The sequence below is a fragment of the Schistocerca cancellata genome, chromosome 4 (assembly GCF_023864275.1).
Source record: "Schistocerca cancellata isolate TAMUIC-IGC-003103 chromosome 4, iqSchCanc2.1, whole genome shotgun sequence".
NCBI classification, from domain to species: Eukaryota; Metazoa; Arthropoda; class Insecta; order Orthoptera; family Acrididae; genus Schistocerca; species Schistocerca cancellata.
This window is the reverse complement of record NC_064629.1, coordinates 891,723,339-891,739,944: the sequence shown is the minus strand read 5'-3', so window position 1 is coordinate 891,739,944 and position 16,606 is coordinate 891,723,339. Positions and strand designations below refer to the sequence as shown.

Sequence of the window (16,606 nt, the reverse complement as noted above, 5' to 3'; positions counted from 1 at the left end):
TGGAGCAACTATAAATGCTCACTGCTCAGTGATTACCGGCACCTGTACTTGAATTGGTTGCTGGGCTTCTGTCTTAGCTGACACTTTGACAGTCTCCACACCAGCTGATGGTGCAATTTGAGGCTGAGCAGCTTCAAATTTGCCTAACAGTACCATCAGCTAGCCACTAACTATGAGTTGTACTCGTTGCTAGTTACATATGATGGTCCCGTGTCTTGAGCTGGTACCATCATGTGTTAGTCACCTCCACGGTCTTATCATCTGACACTCAGATTGACCCTGACGGTCCTGGATTTAGAACAAGTGCATGTGCTCCTAACCAACAGTTGGAGGATGCCAGGAACCCAGCATAAGCATACCAACAGATAAGCTGATGCCATCCTTGCATCAGTAAGGCCACCCACAAGCTGCTGTTATTCTGCTGCAGTGGAAACCCACAGCCTAGCACACAGGGTAGTTATGCTGAGGTAGTAGGTCACTGCCTTCATGACCACACAGACTGCTAGGATGCTGTCAAGGACCTCTTATATGGAAGTAATGCTGAAGAATGGAGTACATTCACTCTGCTGTATTTCATCCACTCAGCATTTCCTCTACAGTAAAAAGTATTCCATTTATCACACTATTATCTACATTGATCAGCCAGGATACTATGACCACCAACCTACTATTGATATAAACTCATCTAGGCAATAGCAGTGCCACCTGCTGAGGAATGACTGCTACTCGGGCATACACACGGTGCATCTAGTAACAGTGAGTGTGCTGTCCGTATGTAGAATGAGGAATGCACACAATCCATCTGTATTTGGCTGAGGACAGATTTTGATGGCCTAGAGGTTTGCCACAAGCAGTCAAATCCTAATTTTCAACAAGCAACTGTATCTCTGTCAGTACCTGCTATTATGTGTAAAATGTCTGCACCTAGCCACCAGTCAATTAACATCTCAATGTTGAAGTCTGGTTGAAGTGTTCATGGAGGGAAAGTATTATTTAATGCCCTGTCATCATTGCGGTCATTAGAGATGGAGCACAGGCTCAGATTATGGAAAGATTGAGAAACAAATTGGCCTCACTTTTTTCAACTTAACCATCCCAACATTTGTCTAGAGCAACTAAGGGGGTGACAGAAAACCTCAATCTACACATCTGGGCAGGGATTTGAACTTTTATCTTCCAAAATGTGAGTGCAATGAGCTAACCACTGTATCACCTCACTCAGTAGTAGCATTAAATACAATTACATCATGTAATAATGTGTCTGAAGGTTTGTGTTTGGCAATCATCACTATAACATGTTTGTGTAAAACGGTCACAGTAAGAATCCACTCGGTTAACATCTCTTTCCCAAAGTGAATGCAAAAGTCAGTACTATGCTACATGTGTTTGTGACTCTCTATATGAATTGTCTTACAAACTGTGATGTATGGAAGATTAATGAGTAAGAAGCAAGAATGTCTCATACAGCATATCTTGTCACTAATAAAGTTCACAAAGTGTATTAGCTGGCCTGATATTTGTGAAATATAAAAAGAAGTGTAAAGCAAACTAGTCACTACCCACATGTGATTTAATCAAAATAAATGTGCCAATAAGTCAACTTTAAATCAATTGTGTTTTGTTTGTTATTGATTAACTTAGTTAAAAACCCAATTAATATTTAGCAAAAGACTAAGAGTTACTTAATGTGCTACAAGGGATAAGCCATCTACAACCAATTTAGTAATATTAGATGGAGAAGTTATACTCTACCTATTAAAGGCAAGTATTACAGCTAGTTTACAGAAAATGTCCCAATGCAAATGCACTAATGTAAAGAAAGCTTTCATTAAACATATATAAACTATAAATCACCACCATGTTTACTTTCATCTAGAAGACAAACAAAATACAGGGATACCTTGTATCAGGATGGCTAGTCATCAGCTCAAACCCATAATTCCTTCTTTTCTTGTCTGAATTATTTAATAACCTGCCAGATAATGAAAACTTTTTCTCTGGATCTGTAGAATATTCAAGGTCCATGTTAACATTCATAATGTCTATTTCATTACTGAGGTAGTGACCATTCAGAGTGACATCCTACAAAAAGAAACAAAAATTGATTATATAGTGTCACACAAATAATCAGACAGTTGAAGTTTAAAATTATGAATGCTTTTATTTTAAAGACCAGTACAAATAACATGTATAGTCCAGAATGAGATTTTCACTCTGCAGCGGAGTGTGCGCTGATATGAAACTTCCTGGCAGATTAAAACTGTGTGCCGGACCGAGACTCGAACTCGGGACCTTTGCCTTTCACGGGCAAGTGCTCTACCAACTGAGCTACCCAAGCACAACTCATGCCCTGTCCTCAGAGCTTTACTTCTGCCAGTACCTCGTCTCCTACCTTCCAACCTTCGCGGGAGAGCTTCTGTTAAGTTTGGAAGGTAGGAGACGAGGTACTGGCAGAAGTAAAGCTGTGAGGACAGGGCGTGAGTCATGCTTGGGTAGCTCAGTTGGTAGAGCACTTGCCCACGAAAGGCAAAGGTCCCGAGTTCGAGTCTCGGTCTGGCACACAGTTTTAATCTGCCAGGAAGTTTCTTTAACATGTATAGTAAATGTTGCTAGCCACATGAAAATTGTAGGAGATAAATATCATTAATTATGATACAGTATTGGTGTTAATTTAGTCCCCAACAAAACTTCAGAAAATTTTCATGTGTTGAAAACTGGGATACAGTCACATAGAAAGTAGGGCTGCTGATAAAATATCGATATATTGATATTTTTTCCAGAAAAAATACATGAAAAAATAGAACACCATTTGATTTAAAAAAAACTATTTTTAATGCAACTAGTGTGCTATTCTTCACATTGGCATCCTTCAAAAACAGTTGCTGAAAATGGTGAATACAAATCTAAAAGACAAGATTGGTCTTTGCTGTGGATGGAGATGTGTCAGGGGAAATGCTGACATAATTGGCGCTCAGCGCTACCAACAGAAACTGCAACATTTAACTTTACCATGCAATTTTGACAGTATAACTGCTAGTTCACTGGCATTTGCAGAAGTAAAAAACAGAGAAGTCAACATGAAGTGTTCCGAACAAATCAGATAAGTGGCGAAAGTGAATGACAGAGCCATTGGACACCTTTTATTGTGCCACTTACATGCAGTTACCATTGCTAGCAAAGTGGGCCTTGCCAGGTGTGAATGTGTATTGTGTTTCTTTCAATTCTTGCTCTGAGGGGGGACAAGCAGGCTGCTAGCATGATGATTTACAGAATATCTAATAACAAACCAATACTTAAATGTACAGCTCTGAAAGTGGCAGTAATTTTTTAATGTGCAATCAACATTTTTATTAGCTGGAACATTGATATTTTGTCAATTGATATATTGATAGTTTATTTTGATATATCACGAGTGACAATGATATTTTTTTAAATATCGATATACTAGATATCCGACTCTTTGAAAAATATCAACAGTTCTAATAGAAAGTATCTTATAGCTCCAGTGGATTTATCAATGAATGATGCCACAGAATGGAATACCTCACTACACCCATGTCTGGTGTGGTAATTATAATTGGTGAACAACACAGCACCTCTGGCCAGAAGGTCAAATGGGCCCATCAACCAACCAATTTAAGAGCAAATGGTAGCAGGCCCAGCTCACTTCTGTTTTGTTAGCGATTAATGTATTAATGGCAACTCTGTGGATCACCAGTTATTCTTTGAACTTACTGTCTCATAACTGGGGCTGCTTGGGATCAGAATATACTGCTGTATACCTATGGCTATTAATTTCTACTCCAGCAAACTGTGAGATGTTTCAACTGAGTGACTAATTTCAGCCTTGCCTATGAGTGGTTTTCATCACCATAATTGATGTTGTGCTACTACTAATTGTTTTCAGGTGTAGTCCTGGGAAATTCACAAGATTAGTGACTATTACAAACTTTGTGTCATTTGTGTTGTATTTCAATGTGATTTACATAGCATTAATAAATGATTTGTGTGACCTAAATTATTGACTACAAAATAATATATCAATTTTATAACATATTTTTCTGGCATAATACTGCAATCAGACTATCTGGAACATGGATCACATTACAGATATGTTTTACAGAATATTAAGCAGAAAAAGTAAGTTTAATGGGATATTCACTGTTTACAAGAAGTTCATTTGAAAATAAATAAATGAATAATAAGGTGAAATATGCTACAAGAAGTATTTGGAGAAGCAGTAGAAGTACCCCAGTGGCAGTCGAATTGCCCAAAACCCATCTGACTAACAGTCACTAAATTCATTTTTGTTCAGGTAGATCATAATAATACATTTAATTTTCACAACCCCAATAGCATTGTGTTCCAAGTGTATCATTTACTTGATGGTAATTTTATTGACTCATCTGAGTGAAAATATCTGTGATGGTATGCTGTAGTCAATGATGGCAACAGCTGTGATATTTCTGAACTCTGAAAGGAAGAAGTTCCTGCATGAACTTCAATTTTAAAGAGGTTGGGATGCACCATCCTCAAAAATAATCAATTATGAAACAGAGAGTAATGATTTACTTGAGTAAATAAGACTTTTAAGTGCATCACAGTTTCGTTTCCACTGCAGTACAATTACAAAATCATCCATAGTAGAATTCACAAAAGCGATTCTTGACAACATTGACACAGATGAGTGTGTCACAGGTATATGTTTAGATCTCGCTAAGGCTTTTGATACTGTTGACCATAACATTCTACTTAAATAAGTTAGAGGCATTAGGAATAAGAGGGTAGCTTATGAGTGGTTCTGATCATATTTTGCAGATATGGTACAAAGAGTAGAGAACACATACCTCAAATACGTATAATTTTAGCAAAACACTTATCAGAACCAAAATACATTAATATAGGAGTTCCTCATGGTAGCATGTAAGGACTAATGCTGCTCCTGATATATCAATGACTTTCGCAGTACCAGTACTATTAGTCATGGGGAAAAAGTCTAACAACAGCAATGTTATAGACACTGAGGAAACAAGAGAACTCCTTGCAGAGAAAGCAAATGAAACTCACAACAAATTGGTGGTGGAGTGTTTGTGTCTGTCAGTAGTGGTTTATCTTGTAGTGAAGTCGAAGTAGATACTCCGTGCGAATTGGTATGGGTGGAGGTTATACTTAATAGCCAAACTAAGTTAGTAATTGGCTCCTTCTACAGACCCCCAGACTCTGATGATATAGTTGCTGAACAGTTCAGAGAAAATTTGAGTCTCGTAACAAATAAATACCCCACTCATATGGTTATAGTTGGTGGGGACTTCAACCTTCCCTCGATACGTTGGCAAAAATACTTGTTCAAAACAGGTGGTAGGCAGAAAACATCTTCCGAGATTGTCCTAAATGCTTTTTCCGAAAATTATTTCAAGCAGTTAGTCCATTGTAAATGGTTGTGAAAACACACTTGACTTCTTAGCCACAAACAATCCAGAGCTAATAGAGAGCATCATGACTGATACAGGGATTAGTGATCACAAGGTCGTTGTAGCTAGGCTCAATACCGTTTCTTCCAAATCCACCAGAAACAAACGCAAAATAATTTTATTTAAAAAAGCAGATAAAGTGTCACTAGAAGCTTTCCTAAGAGAGAATCTCCATTCCTTCCGAACTGACTATGCAAATGTAGCGAGATGTGGCTCAAATTCAAAGATATAGTAGCAACAGCAATTGAGAGATTTATACCTCATAAATTGGTAAGAGATGGAACTGATCCCCCGTGGTACACAAAACAGGTCCGAACGCTGTTGCAGAGGCAATGGAAAAAGCATGCAAAATTCAGAAGAACGCAAAATCCCGAAGATTGGCTAAAATTTACAGACGCGCGAAATTTGGCACGGACTTCAATGCGAGATGCCTTTAATAGGTTCCACAACAAAACATTGTCTCAAAATTTGGTAGAAAATCTGAAGAAATTCTGGTCCTATGTAAAGTACACAAGCGGCAAGACGCAGTCAATATCTTCGCTGTGCAGTGCCGATGGTACTGTTACCGACGACTGTGCCGCTAAAGCAGAGTTATCGAACGCAGTTTTCTGAAATTCCTTCACCAGGGAAGACGAATGGAATATTCCAGAATTTGAAACACGAACAGCTGCTAGCATGAGTTTCTTACAAGTAGATACCTTAGGGGTTGCGAAGCAACTCAAATCGCTTGATACGGGCAAGTCTTCAGGTCCAGATTGTATACCGATTAGGTTCTTTTCAGATTACGCTGATACAATAGCTCCCTACTTAGCAATCATATACAACTGCTCACTGACTGATTGATCTGTACCTACAATTGGAAAATTGTGCAGGTCGCATCAGTGTTTAAGAAGGGTAGTAGGAGTAATCCATCAAACTACACACCTATATCATTGACGTCGGTTTGCAGTAGGGTTTTGGAGCATATACTGTATTCAAACATAATGAATCACCTTGAGGGGAATGATCTATTGATACGTAATCAGCATGGTTTCAGGAAACATCGTTCTTGTGCAACGCAGCTAGCTCTTTATTCGCACGAAGTGATGGCCACTATCGACAGGGGATCTCAATTTGATTCCGTATTTCTAGATTTCCGGAAAGCTTTTGACAGCATTCCTCACAAGCAACTTCTAATCAAGTTGCAGGCCTATGGGGTATCGTCTCAGTTGTGCGACTGGAACTGTGATTTCCTGTCAGGAAGGTCGCAGTTCATAGTAACAGACGGCAAATCATCGAGTAAAACTGAAGTGATATCAGGTGTTCCCCAGGGAAGCGTCCTGGGACCTCTGCTGTTCCTGATCTATATAAATGACCTGGGTGACAATCTGAGCAGTTCTCTTAGGTTGTTCGCAGATGATGCTGTAATTTACCGTCTAGTAAGGTCATCCGAAGACCAGTATCAGTTGCAAAGCGATTTAGAAAAGATTGCTGTATGGTGTGGCAGGCGGCAGTTGACGTTAAATAACGATAAGTGTGAGGTGATCCACATGAGTTCCAAAAGAAATCCGTTGGAATTCGATTACTCGATAAATAGTACAATTCTCAAGGCTGTCAATTCAACTAAGTACCTGGGTGTAAAAATTACGAACAACTTCAGTTGGAAAGACCACATAGATAATATTGTGGGGAAGGTGAGCCAAAGGTTGTGTTTCATTGGCAGGACACTTAGAAGATGTAGCAAGTCCACTAAAGAGACGGCTTACACTACACTCATTCATCCTCTGTTAGAATATTGCTGTGCGGTGTGGGATCCTTACCAGGTGGGATTGACCGAGGACATCGAAAGGGTGCAAAAAAGGGCAGCTCGTTTTGTATTATTGCATAATAGGGGAGAGAGTGTGGCAGATATGATACGTGAGTTGGGATGGAAGTCATTAAAGCAAAGAAGTTTTTCATCGCGGCGAGATCTATTTACGAAATTTCAGTCACCAACTTTCTCCTCCGAATGCGAAAATATTTTGTTGAGCCCAACCTGCATAGGTAGAATGATCACCAAAATAAAATAAGAGAAATCAGAGCTCGAACAGAAAGGTTTAGGTGTTCGTTTTTCCCATGCGCTGTTCGGGGGTGGAATGGTAGGGAGATAGTATGATTGTGGTTCGATGAACCCTCTGCCAAGTACTTAAATGTGAATTGCAGAGTAATCATGTAGATGTAGATGTAGATGTTTACAGTTGGTCAATAACCAATAAGGAGACATTGGACATAAACAAAACTAATACCAGGAATTTCAGTCTGAGGAGAAAAAATGACACTGTTAAATTAAACGTAGATGGTGCCTCTACATAAACAAATGCAAAATTTCTAGCAATGAATATTGACCTTCAGTTGAAATATTGTGAACACACAAATATACTTGCAAACAGAATGTCAACAACATGTTAGATCCTTAGACTCCTATCATCAGTGTGTAATAGCCAGTGCCATTTAGTTACACACTATTTATACGTGCACTCAATTCTTAGCTATGGCATTCTTTTCTGGGGAACAAATATACAAAATTGAAGACAATTTTCAAATGGCAGAAAAGAACTATAAGAATAATAACCAAAAATAGTAGCTGAGCTTATTGTAAAAAAGCACACAAAAAATAACACTGTTAATTACTGCTAAAACAGTTCTATTAATGACCATGGAACATGAGCTAGACTGAACTTACATTCAGCAAGAAAGAGTAAACATAAAATTCAAAACAATATTTTCTACTAAGGAATAAAACTGTACATTAAACTGACGATGAAGATAAAAGAGATATTTAAAATAACGGTATTTAAAAAGGCAATTAAAAAGTACCTGTTAAGCAGTACATGCCATACATTGAAGGATTACGTAGATAACACAGTATAGTAGTTTCATAAACAGATATTAATAAACAGATATTAATACTAATAATAATACCCAACATTCTTCATAACACTTTTTCACTATTTCTCCCTCCTTTTTTTCTTTTCTGGAAAAATTTACTACCATTGCTATGTATAATACTAACATCTTACTCTTCTTCTGAGCTCAACATCTCACTCATTATATAGGGATGCTGACTCAGTTCATCAGGCTAGCAAATGATAAGTTGCAATCCACAAAACGGTCCTGGCATCTGCTGATGGTATGTGTAGGGTTATGAAACAATGTGTGTATGGTACGTGTAGAGCGTAAAGCGACAAGGAGTGAGAAATGAATGAATAATGTAGTATTAGACTTTTACATTATTAAATAACTTATGTGAAAAATAGCATAGTACACTATGGATAAACCATATGAGGAATCACAGTTTCAAATAGAGTGGCCTTGTATTTAGGAGGATGAAGGCTTCAGTCTTCATCCACCCATCCTGATTTATGTTTTCCATGACTTCCCTAACCGACTACCCATCTTTGTCATACTACATCTGTAAGTATGTAAATACCTATGAGAATTACTTCAATTTTATTATTCTTGAATTTTAATATCAAAACATGTCCAATATCCTTGGAAAAGTGGTCTAAGGAAGAATAAAACTACTACTACTACTACTACTACTCTGTTACTGCTATCTCAGCTGCAATGTACTTCTGTTCTAGAATGTGTGTTAATGTACAGAGTGGCAATTATTGAATGTTATTAAATAAAATCATCATAGCTTCCAAACAGTTTGTGTTAGGATGTTCAAACAGCATGGTTTGCCATGGAGCATGATGGGAATTAGTATGCACATGCATACCATGCTCTAGCAACAAAGCCCATCTTCATTTGGATGGTTTCATCAATACGCAAAATTCACATATTTAGTGGACTGAGAATCTACATTTCATGAACGAGAGGTCTTTTCACCCTCAACAGGTGACTGTGTTGTGTGCAATGTCCAGCCATGGAATAATCAGTGCGATGTTCCTCAATCGCACAGGGACTACCAAATCTTACATGAATGTTTTGGAAGATGATTTCATCCTCATTATCAAAAGCATCTCTGTTTTCTACAAGATGTGGTTCATGCAAGATGGAGCTCGACCCCATCAAAACAGTATAGTGTTTGATGTCCTGGAGCTGCACTTTGGGGACCGCATTCTGGCTCTGGGATACCCAGAGGCCACTGGCATGGGCCTCCATTGGCCACAATATTCTCCAGATCTGAACACTTGCAACTCTTTTTCATGGGGTTATATTAAACACAAGGTGTACAGCAATAACCCCAAAACCATTGCTGAGCTGAAAACAGCCATTCAGGAGGTAATCGTCAGCATCGATGTTCCGACAGTTCAGTGGGTCAGGCAGAATTTCACTATTTGTTTGCACCACATCATCGCCAATGATGACAGGCATATTGAACACATCATACCCTAAATCTGAATATCTGTAGTGATGTTTACATGTTGAATAAAATTTGTGCACACTGTAGTTTGTAACTAATTTAAGTTTCTTTCATATAGTTCAGTAACTGTCATGCTGTATATGATATGCATAATACACACGAGGAAACTAATTTGTCTTGTATTAATTAATAATTCCTAATAATGCATAACCTGACCTTAATACCTGTAACCGCAAATTTTTGCCTCCATTACTGACTCAGCAATGATGTATGGTACAGTGTCATGTTACCTGAAGAGAAAGACTTTGTCCCTGGGGTTATAGCCACTCAAAAAGAGACAAAGAGGGTAAAGAAAGCACAATGTAAGGAAAGTTTTTATGGGATGCTAAACATCATTCCCCAAAATCATGAATATTAATCAGCTTATGATCCAAAAAAGTCCATAAGATGGCTGAATGATGAGGATTTTTAGTTAACCCTCAAGTGCGTGTGCCTATCTGCAAAGTGTGCCAACCATAAATAAAATTATTTTGAACTGTTCCATAGTTGTTACACAGTTATGATCCCATAAATATTCCTTCATTACTGCTTCAGCTAACACAGTCATAAACTGTGTTGCAGTATTGTCACATAGAGGAAGGTGTAAGTAGATGAATAACAAAGGTTTATTCAGCACTTGCACATACAAGAGCACAGAATGAACTGCTTCTGGCCAGAACACATATGGTATATATAAAGCTACAGAACATTCCAGTACAATGCTTTTGCCATTTGTGGATACTTCTAGAATGTACTTGAATCAATTATAAAAATTAAAATTTTTCAGTTCAAGTGAGCTTTGAACTCACAACCCTCGATGACACTTTTTTTTTCTTCTTTTTTTTCTTTTTAATCTCATTTTGTTCACTTTTGTCCATTGCATTTGCTTGGGGTGGACATAGTAAGACATCCATTCAAGTTCATTATTGATCGATTAACTCAGTTTTTTTTATTACAGAGGGCAGATAACCCTCTGTCCGAACACGCTGAGCTACAGCGACTGCTTTACTTGGCTTCTTCTGTGACATTGCTCCCTCATTAAGAGAACAGTGTCTCGATGTTATGTCCTCCTAATCTGGGAACAAGTCACCGGTCCTGCATACTCCAACTCCCGATGACTGACGTTCATCCTGGTGGTGATCTTAGAAAATCCCTTGCCACCACATTCTTCATTGCCTTTCTGCTTGTTGCCTGTTGCTGGAGCTTTGATTGTACCCTGGGTTATAGGACCCTTATAGGGCTTCATTCGAATCATGTGGACCGTATCTCTGATCTTTCGTCATCTTGTGTCCGGGTCGAAATCTTCAAATTCATAAGTAACATCAGACAACTCTCTTAAAACTTTATAAGGTCCAAAGTAGCATGTGAGGGGCTTCTCAGAGAGACCAACCTTCCAAATATGAGTGAAGATCCAGATGAGGTCACCAGGCTGGTAGACAACTGGGCAGTTGCTCGTGTCATACCTTCGGCGATCATTTTCTTGAGCCTGCAGCATGGGGAGTCGAGCTAACTGCCGAGCTTCCTCAGCTCTGGTTAACATCTGATTGATGTAGTCATCGTCCACATCATCAGGATGTAACAAAAACACAGGGTCCATCATCATAATCACCACACCAGGAAAAATGGCTTAAATCCTGTGGTGTTTTGTTTGGCGGTGTTGTAGGCAAATGTCACAAAAGGTAGCACCTCATCCCAGTTGCTCTGCTCAACATTGATGAACTTGGATAGCATGTCGGCCAAGGTCTTATTAAGGCGTTCAGTAAGCCCGTTGGTTTGTGGATGATAGGTAGTCATCTTGTGATGTGTAATGTTGTGCTGATGGTTTATCTCTGTTACAAGATTTGACTGAAAAGCTTTCCCCTGATCCATAATTAAAGACCTTGGGGCACCATGTTTTAATACATTGTCTTCTACAATGAATTTGGCTACCTCGAATGCTTTGGCTATTTTCACGGCTTTCGTAATGGTATAGTGTGTCAGATAATCAGTGCAAACAATAATCCCTCTATTGCCACTAGCACACTTTGGAAATCATCTGAGGAGGTCAATCCTAACACATTGGAAATGCGTTTCGGCTTGTAGAATTGGTATGAGTCAGCCAGGTGATATCTGAGGAACTGCCCTTCTCCTCTGGCACTCTCGACAGTGCGACACATAGTGATGGTCACTCCTAAATAAACCTGGCCAGAAAAATCTCTTGTGGATTCTATTATATGTCTTAATAAATCCTAAATGTCTGGCCTCCGGTGTGTCATGGAATTTCTGTGGAACATCTAAGCGCATGTGTTTAGGAATCACTGGTAGCCACCTCTTTACAAATGGATCAAAGTTTTTCTTGCAAAGTAATCCATTAACTATCTTAAATTGTCCTTTCACAATCTCTGACCGATTTAAGGCAAGCATAATTTGAGATATCTTGGTGTCCTTCTTCTGCTCAGCAGAGAGATCCTGGAGTGCAGCGAGACAGTCACTATCTTTGTCAAAGTCTTGATGGTCTTGCACAGGGTTTCTTGAGAGACAGTCGGCATCTTGGTGTTTTTTCCAGTTTTGTACACTGTGGTAATGTCATACCCTTGAAAACTTAGTGCCGACCTGGTGAGTCGTCCTGTTGGAACCTTAAGGCCTATCAACCAACAAAGTGAATGATGGTCTGTAATAACTGTGAATAGCCTACCATAGAGATACTATCAACATTGTCACATGGCCCAGATCACAGCAAGACGTTCTCTTTCTGTAGTTGAGTAGTTTCTCTTGGTTTTTGTAAGTGTCCTAGAAGCATAGGCTATAACCTTCTCTTTTCCATCTGAAATCTGCACCAGAACAGCACCAACCTCATACCCACTGGCATCTGTGCGTAGTTCTGTAGGTGCTCTCTCATCATACAGACCAAGTACAGGGTCAGTCGTCAGAGATTTTTGCAGCACATCAAAAGAATCTTGTTGATCACCACCACAGATAAATTTAGCGTCAGATTTTAACAACTCTTGGAGTGGCCTGGCTTTGATACAAGTCTTTGATAAAACAACGGTAATAAGAACACAATCCAAGGAAGCTTCTCACATCTCTAATACTTTTAGGAATAGGAAATCCCGTTATATCTCTCACCTTTTCTGGGTCTGTCCGCACACCTTCATTTGACACAAGGTGCTAAAGTATTTTGATTTCTTTTGCTTCAAAGAGATGCATTCTTGGATTAACTTTCAGTCCGTCTTGTTGGATACACTTAAGAATGGCCCTCAGTCTTTTTATGTGTTCATCAAATGTCTCTGAGAACACTATTATGTCAGCTAAATAACAAAGACACATTGTCCACTTCAGGTGCCTTAGAAGATTATCCATCATTTGTTCGAAAGTTGGTGGTGCATTACACAAACCAAACAGCATTACCTTACACTCATACAAGCCCTCAGGTGCGATTAATGCAGTTTTCTAATGATCAGCTTCATCTACTTTGATTTGCCAGTATCCCGAGTACATGCCCATGGTTTAGAAAAATTTTGCCCCCTTCAGAAAATCTAGTGTATCATCAATTTGTGGAAGGGGGTAAACGTCATTTTTAGTTATCTTATTAAGCTTCTTGTAATCAACACAAAAACGCCAACTACCATCCTTCTCCCTGACGAGAATCACTGGTGACGATCATGGGCTCTGCAAAGGCTGAATGATGTCATTCTTCATCATTTTCTCTACCTAACTGCGAATTATTCCACATTCTGTTGCTGACACACGGTATGCTTTCTGGCTTATTGGCTGATGGTCTGCAGTGCTAATCTGGTGCTTCACCACCGATTTGTCTAATTTGCTCTTCACCTGTAGATTGAAGTATTCAGAGAACCCTTGAGGAATGGCAAGTAGCTTCTTTTGTTGTTCCTTAGTGATATCTGGTGATAGTCAAGCTAGATCTTGTCTTGTAGTGGTAGTGGTAGTTTCACCCACAGACTCTTCATAGGAGGTTTCTATGACGCTCAGCTGTTCTGCAATTAATGGCTCAGCGTGTGCTATGCACGTGCGTCTTGGAAGGATCTGTGGGTTTCGGCAACAGCTAACCATCCACAATTTACCGAATCTGTTCTTAAACAAGACAACACAGGCTGGGATGACCAAGTTTTTCTTCAGTGGTATGCTTCTCTAACATTCCACTACAAGATCCATGGGTTGATGTATGGCGTGACACATGACAGTTACCTTTCTAGCACTGACTGCAGGAATGATCACTTCATCCAGCACACATAGTCTCCACACACTCAGATGTGTGTCTTCCTGTCCACAGTATCTCATCTCGTCTAGCATAATCTCCAAGCGACCACAATCTATTATTGCCTGAGAAGCTTTCAAAAAGTCCCATCTGAGAATGACGTCATGACTACACTCTTGTAAGACAGTGAATTCTAAGGGCTGTGTATGGTCACTTATACCCACATCAATGGTACATCTTCCTGTAGGGTTTGCATATTTCCCATTAACCACCTTCAGCAGAGATGTTTTGCTGTCGACAAATATGGTTTTCTGCAACTGGTCACGGTACTTCTCCGAAATGTCTGAATATGATGCTCCAGAGTCCACAAGGGTTTGGGCTGGTAGGCTATCCCTGAAGATATCGACATAGTTTCCCATCATTTTTGTATTTGTCAATGGTGGAGGATTTTCTCTTTGGTGGCCTCACCTCCACGGAAGGTCGCACCCTCTAGTTCTCTAGGTTGTGGCAGCTAGGTGATTGGCTGGAGCTTCTAAACGGTGATTGAGACCTTGATTGATGTGTTGGGGAGCATCCTCTCCAGCGGCTAGCTTGCGGCGATGGTGACCTATGTCGTCCTGCAACCACATCTTCTTGTTCATCTTTGTCATCTTGGAGTTGGCGTCGGCTAAGATCGGTCTGCTATCTTCTGGTGTGGGCATCATCAAATACCCTCCGCATTTCTCAACCATAGCGAACCACATTTCCCGGTTGTCTGCAGTGGAAACATACTGGTTAGTTATCTTGGGTCCTCCAGACATCAATCTTCCTTGGTGCCCAAACAGGTTCCTCATGCGACATTGCAGGAACATAACTTCGCCTGGGTCTCAACTTTTTTTCACCATTTTAAAGGGAAATGTATGACGAGAGACTGGGTTCACTGTCTGTTCCACTTTCTCCCTTATGACCTCTTGAAGCATCTTGGTTCTCAGCTCACCATGTAATCCAGGTGCCTTCTGAACTTCCTCTCTGGCTATCTAATGAAGAACACTTGTAAAATCAGTTTCTTCTATCATCACAGACACCAATACGACATTTGGAAGCCGTCTAAACTTCTTGTGTGTAATTCTGTTTTGATGCATTGTGTGACTATACTAGCAGCATTTTATGAACTTGTCTGCTGTCGAAACCTTCTTCAGGAGTAGGGCTTGATACATGTCCTCAGCAACACCTTTCATGAGATGTGCAACTTTATCTTCCTCCTTCATTCGAGGATCCACTATTTCACGCAGCTCCAAGACGTCTTGAATGTAGGATGCTATATTTTCTCCTGGAAGCTGTGCCCTGCACTTTAATTAATCTTCAGCCTGTCAAGGTGTGCCACTGAAATATTTATGCAGTTCTGCCTGGAATACTTCCCAGCTTGTGGATTTCTCCTTGTTGTTCTCATACAATTGCTTGGCAGTGCCTTCCAAGCAGAAAAATACATCAGCCAAACACATGGTGTCATCCCATTTGTTAAATTTGACTATACACTCATATAACTTCAGCCACTTGTTTGGATATTGACCATTGTCACCAGAGAACCCGGAAGGATGTCTCATGTGGTGGCACACAGTTGCTGTCATCATGACGTCCTCTTCTTCTCCTGTCTCTGATAGACAGCAATCTGTGAAATATGGCTTGAACTTGCCACATAAATATCATGGCCTGATGGAAGCCACTGTGACATCAATAATATGCGGTATCACAAGTTCCAATACCCAGCCCCTCCACCAGAATAATGTCATGTAGAGGAAGGTGTAAGTAGATGAATGACGAACACCAACTTCACTTAACGAAGGTTTATTAAGCACTTGCACATACAAGAGAAAGTAGTGAACTGCCTCCAGCAACAACACATATGGTAAACATACAGCTACAGAACATTCAAGTACAATGCTTCTTGCCATTTGTAGATACTTCTAGAATGTACTCGAACCGAATATAGAAATTAAAATTTTTCAGTTGAGGTGAGTTTTTAACTCACAACCCTCGAAGCAACAATTTAGTGTCATAAACACATTTTTTTTTTTTATTTTGTTCATTATGGTTCATTGTATTTTGTCATAGCGGACTTCACATGATATCTGTTGAAGTTTGTTGTTGATCTTTCCACTCAGTTTTTTTTATTACACAGGCCAGCCATCCACTAGACTATGGCAACTGCGCTACTTGGCTTCTTATGCGACAATATGTCCAACTAACGAAACAGTAATATAAAATAAATGATGAACCAGGTGAGAAAAAAATTTAAGTTCTGTGGAAGGAAATGATGCAGATTATGAGCTAGCAGCACATTTCCACAACAAGGCAGTAGTCTACAAGATAATTAGTAATTCAATAAGTGGCTGACTGGAATCTGATGCAGCTGCACTGCTTAATGTTTTGAGTGATTCATTACTGTGAAGTGATATATTGAAAGTTTGTTTCATTATTATTTATTTAAATAGGGCTTTAGGTCATATTATATAAGTTTATTTTATCATTGTTTAATGAAACTAAGATTAAACATTGATTATGCATAGACATGTTTACCTTGGTAACATTAAG

The 16,606-nt window shown here is 39.4% G+C and overlaps 1 protein-coding gene and 1 non-coding gene across 2 annotated transcripts in view; both read right to left on the bottom strand.

Annotated features, from left to right (window-relative positions):
* Positions 1–16,606, bottom strand: part of LOC126185051 (uncharacterized) — a 707,909-nt gene that overhangs the window by 262,626 nt on the left and 428,677 nt on the right. The window contains exon 49 of the mRNA XM_049927806.1: positions 1,901–2,082. Within this exon, the coding sequence (XP_049783763.1) occupies positions 1,901–2,082 (182 nt within the window). The remainder of the gene's footprint in view (positions 1–1,900; positions 2,083–16,606) is intronic.
* Positions 2,265–2,339, bottom strand: Trnas-uga (transfer RNA serine (anticodon UGA)). Its single transcript has one exon. It is a non-coding gene; the product is annotated as a tRNA-Ser (tRNA).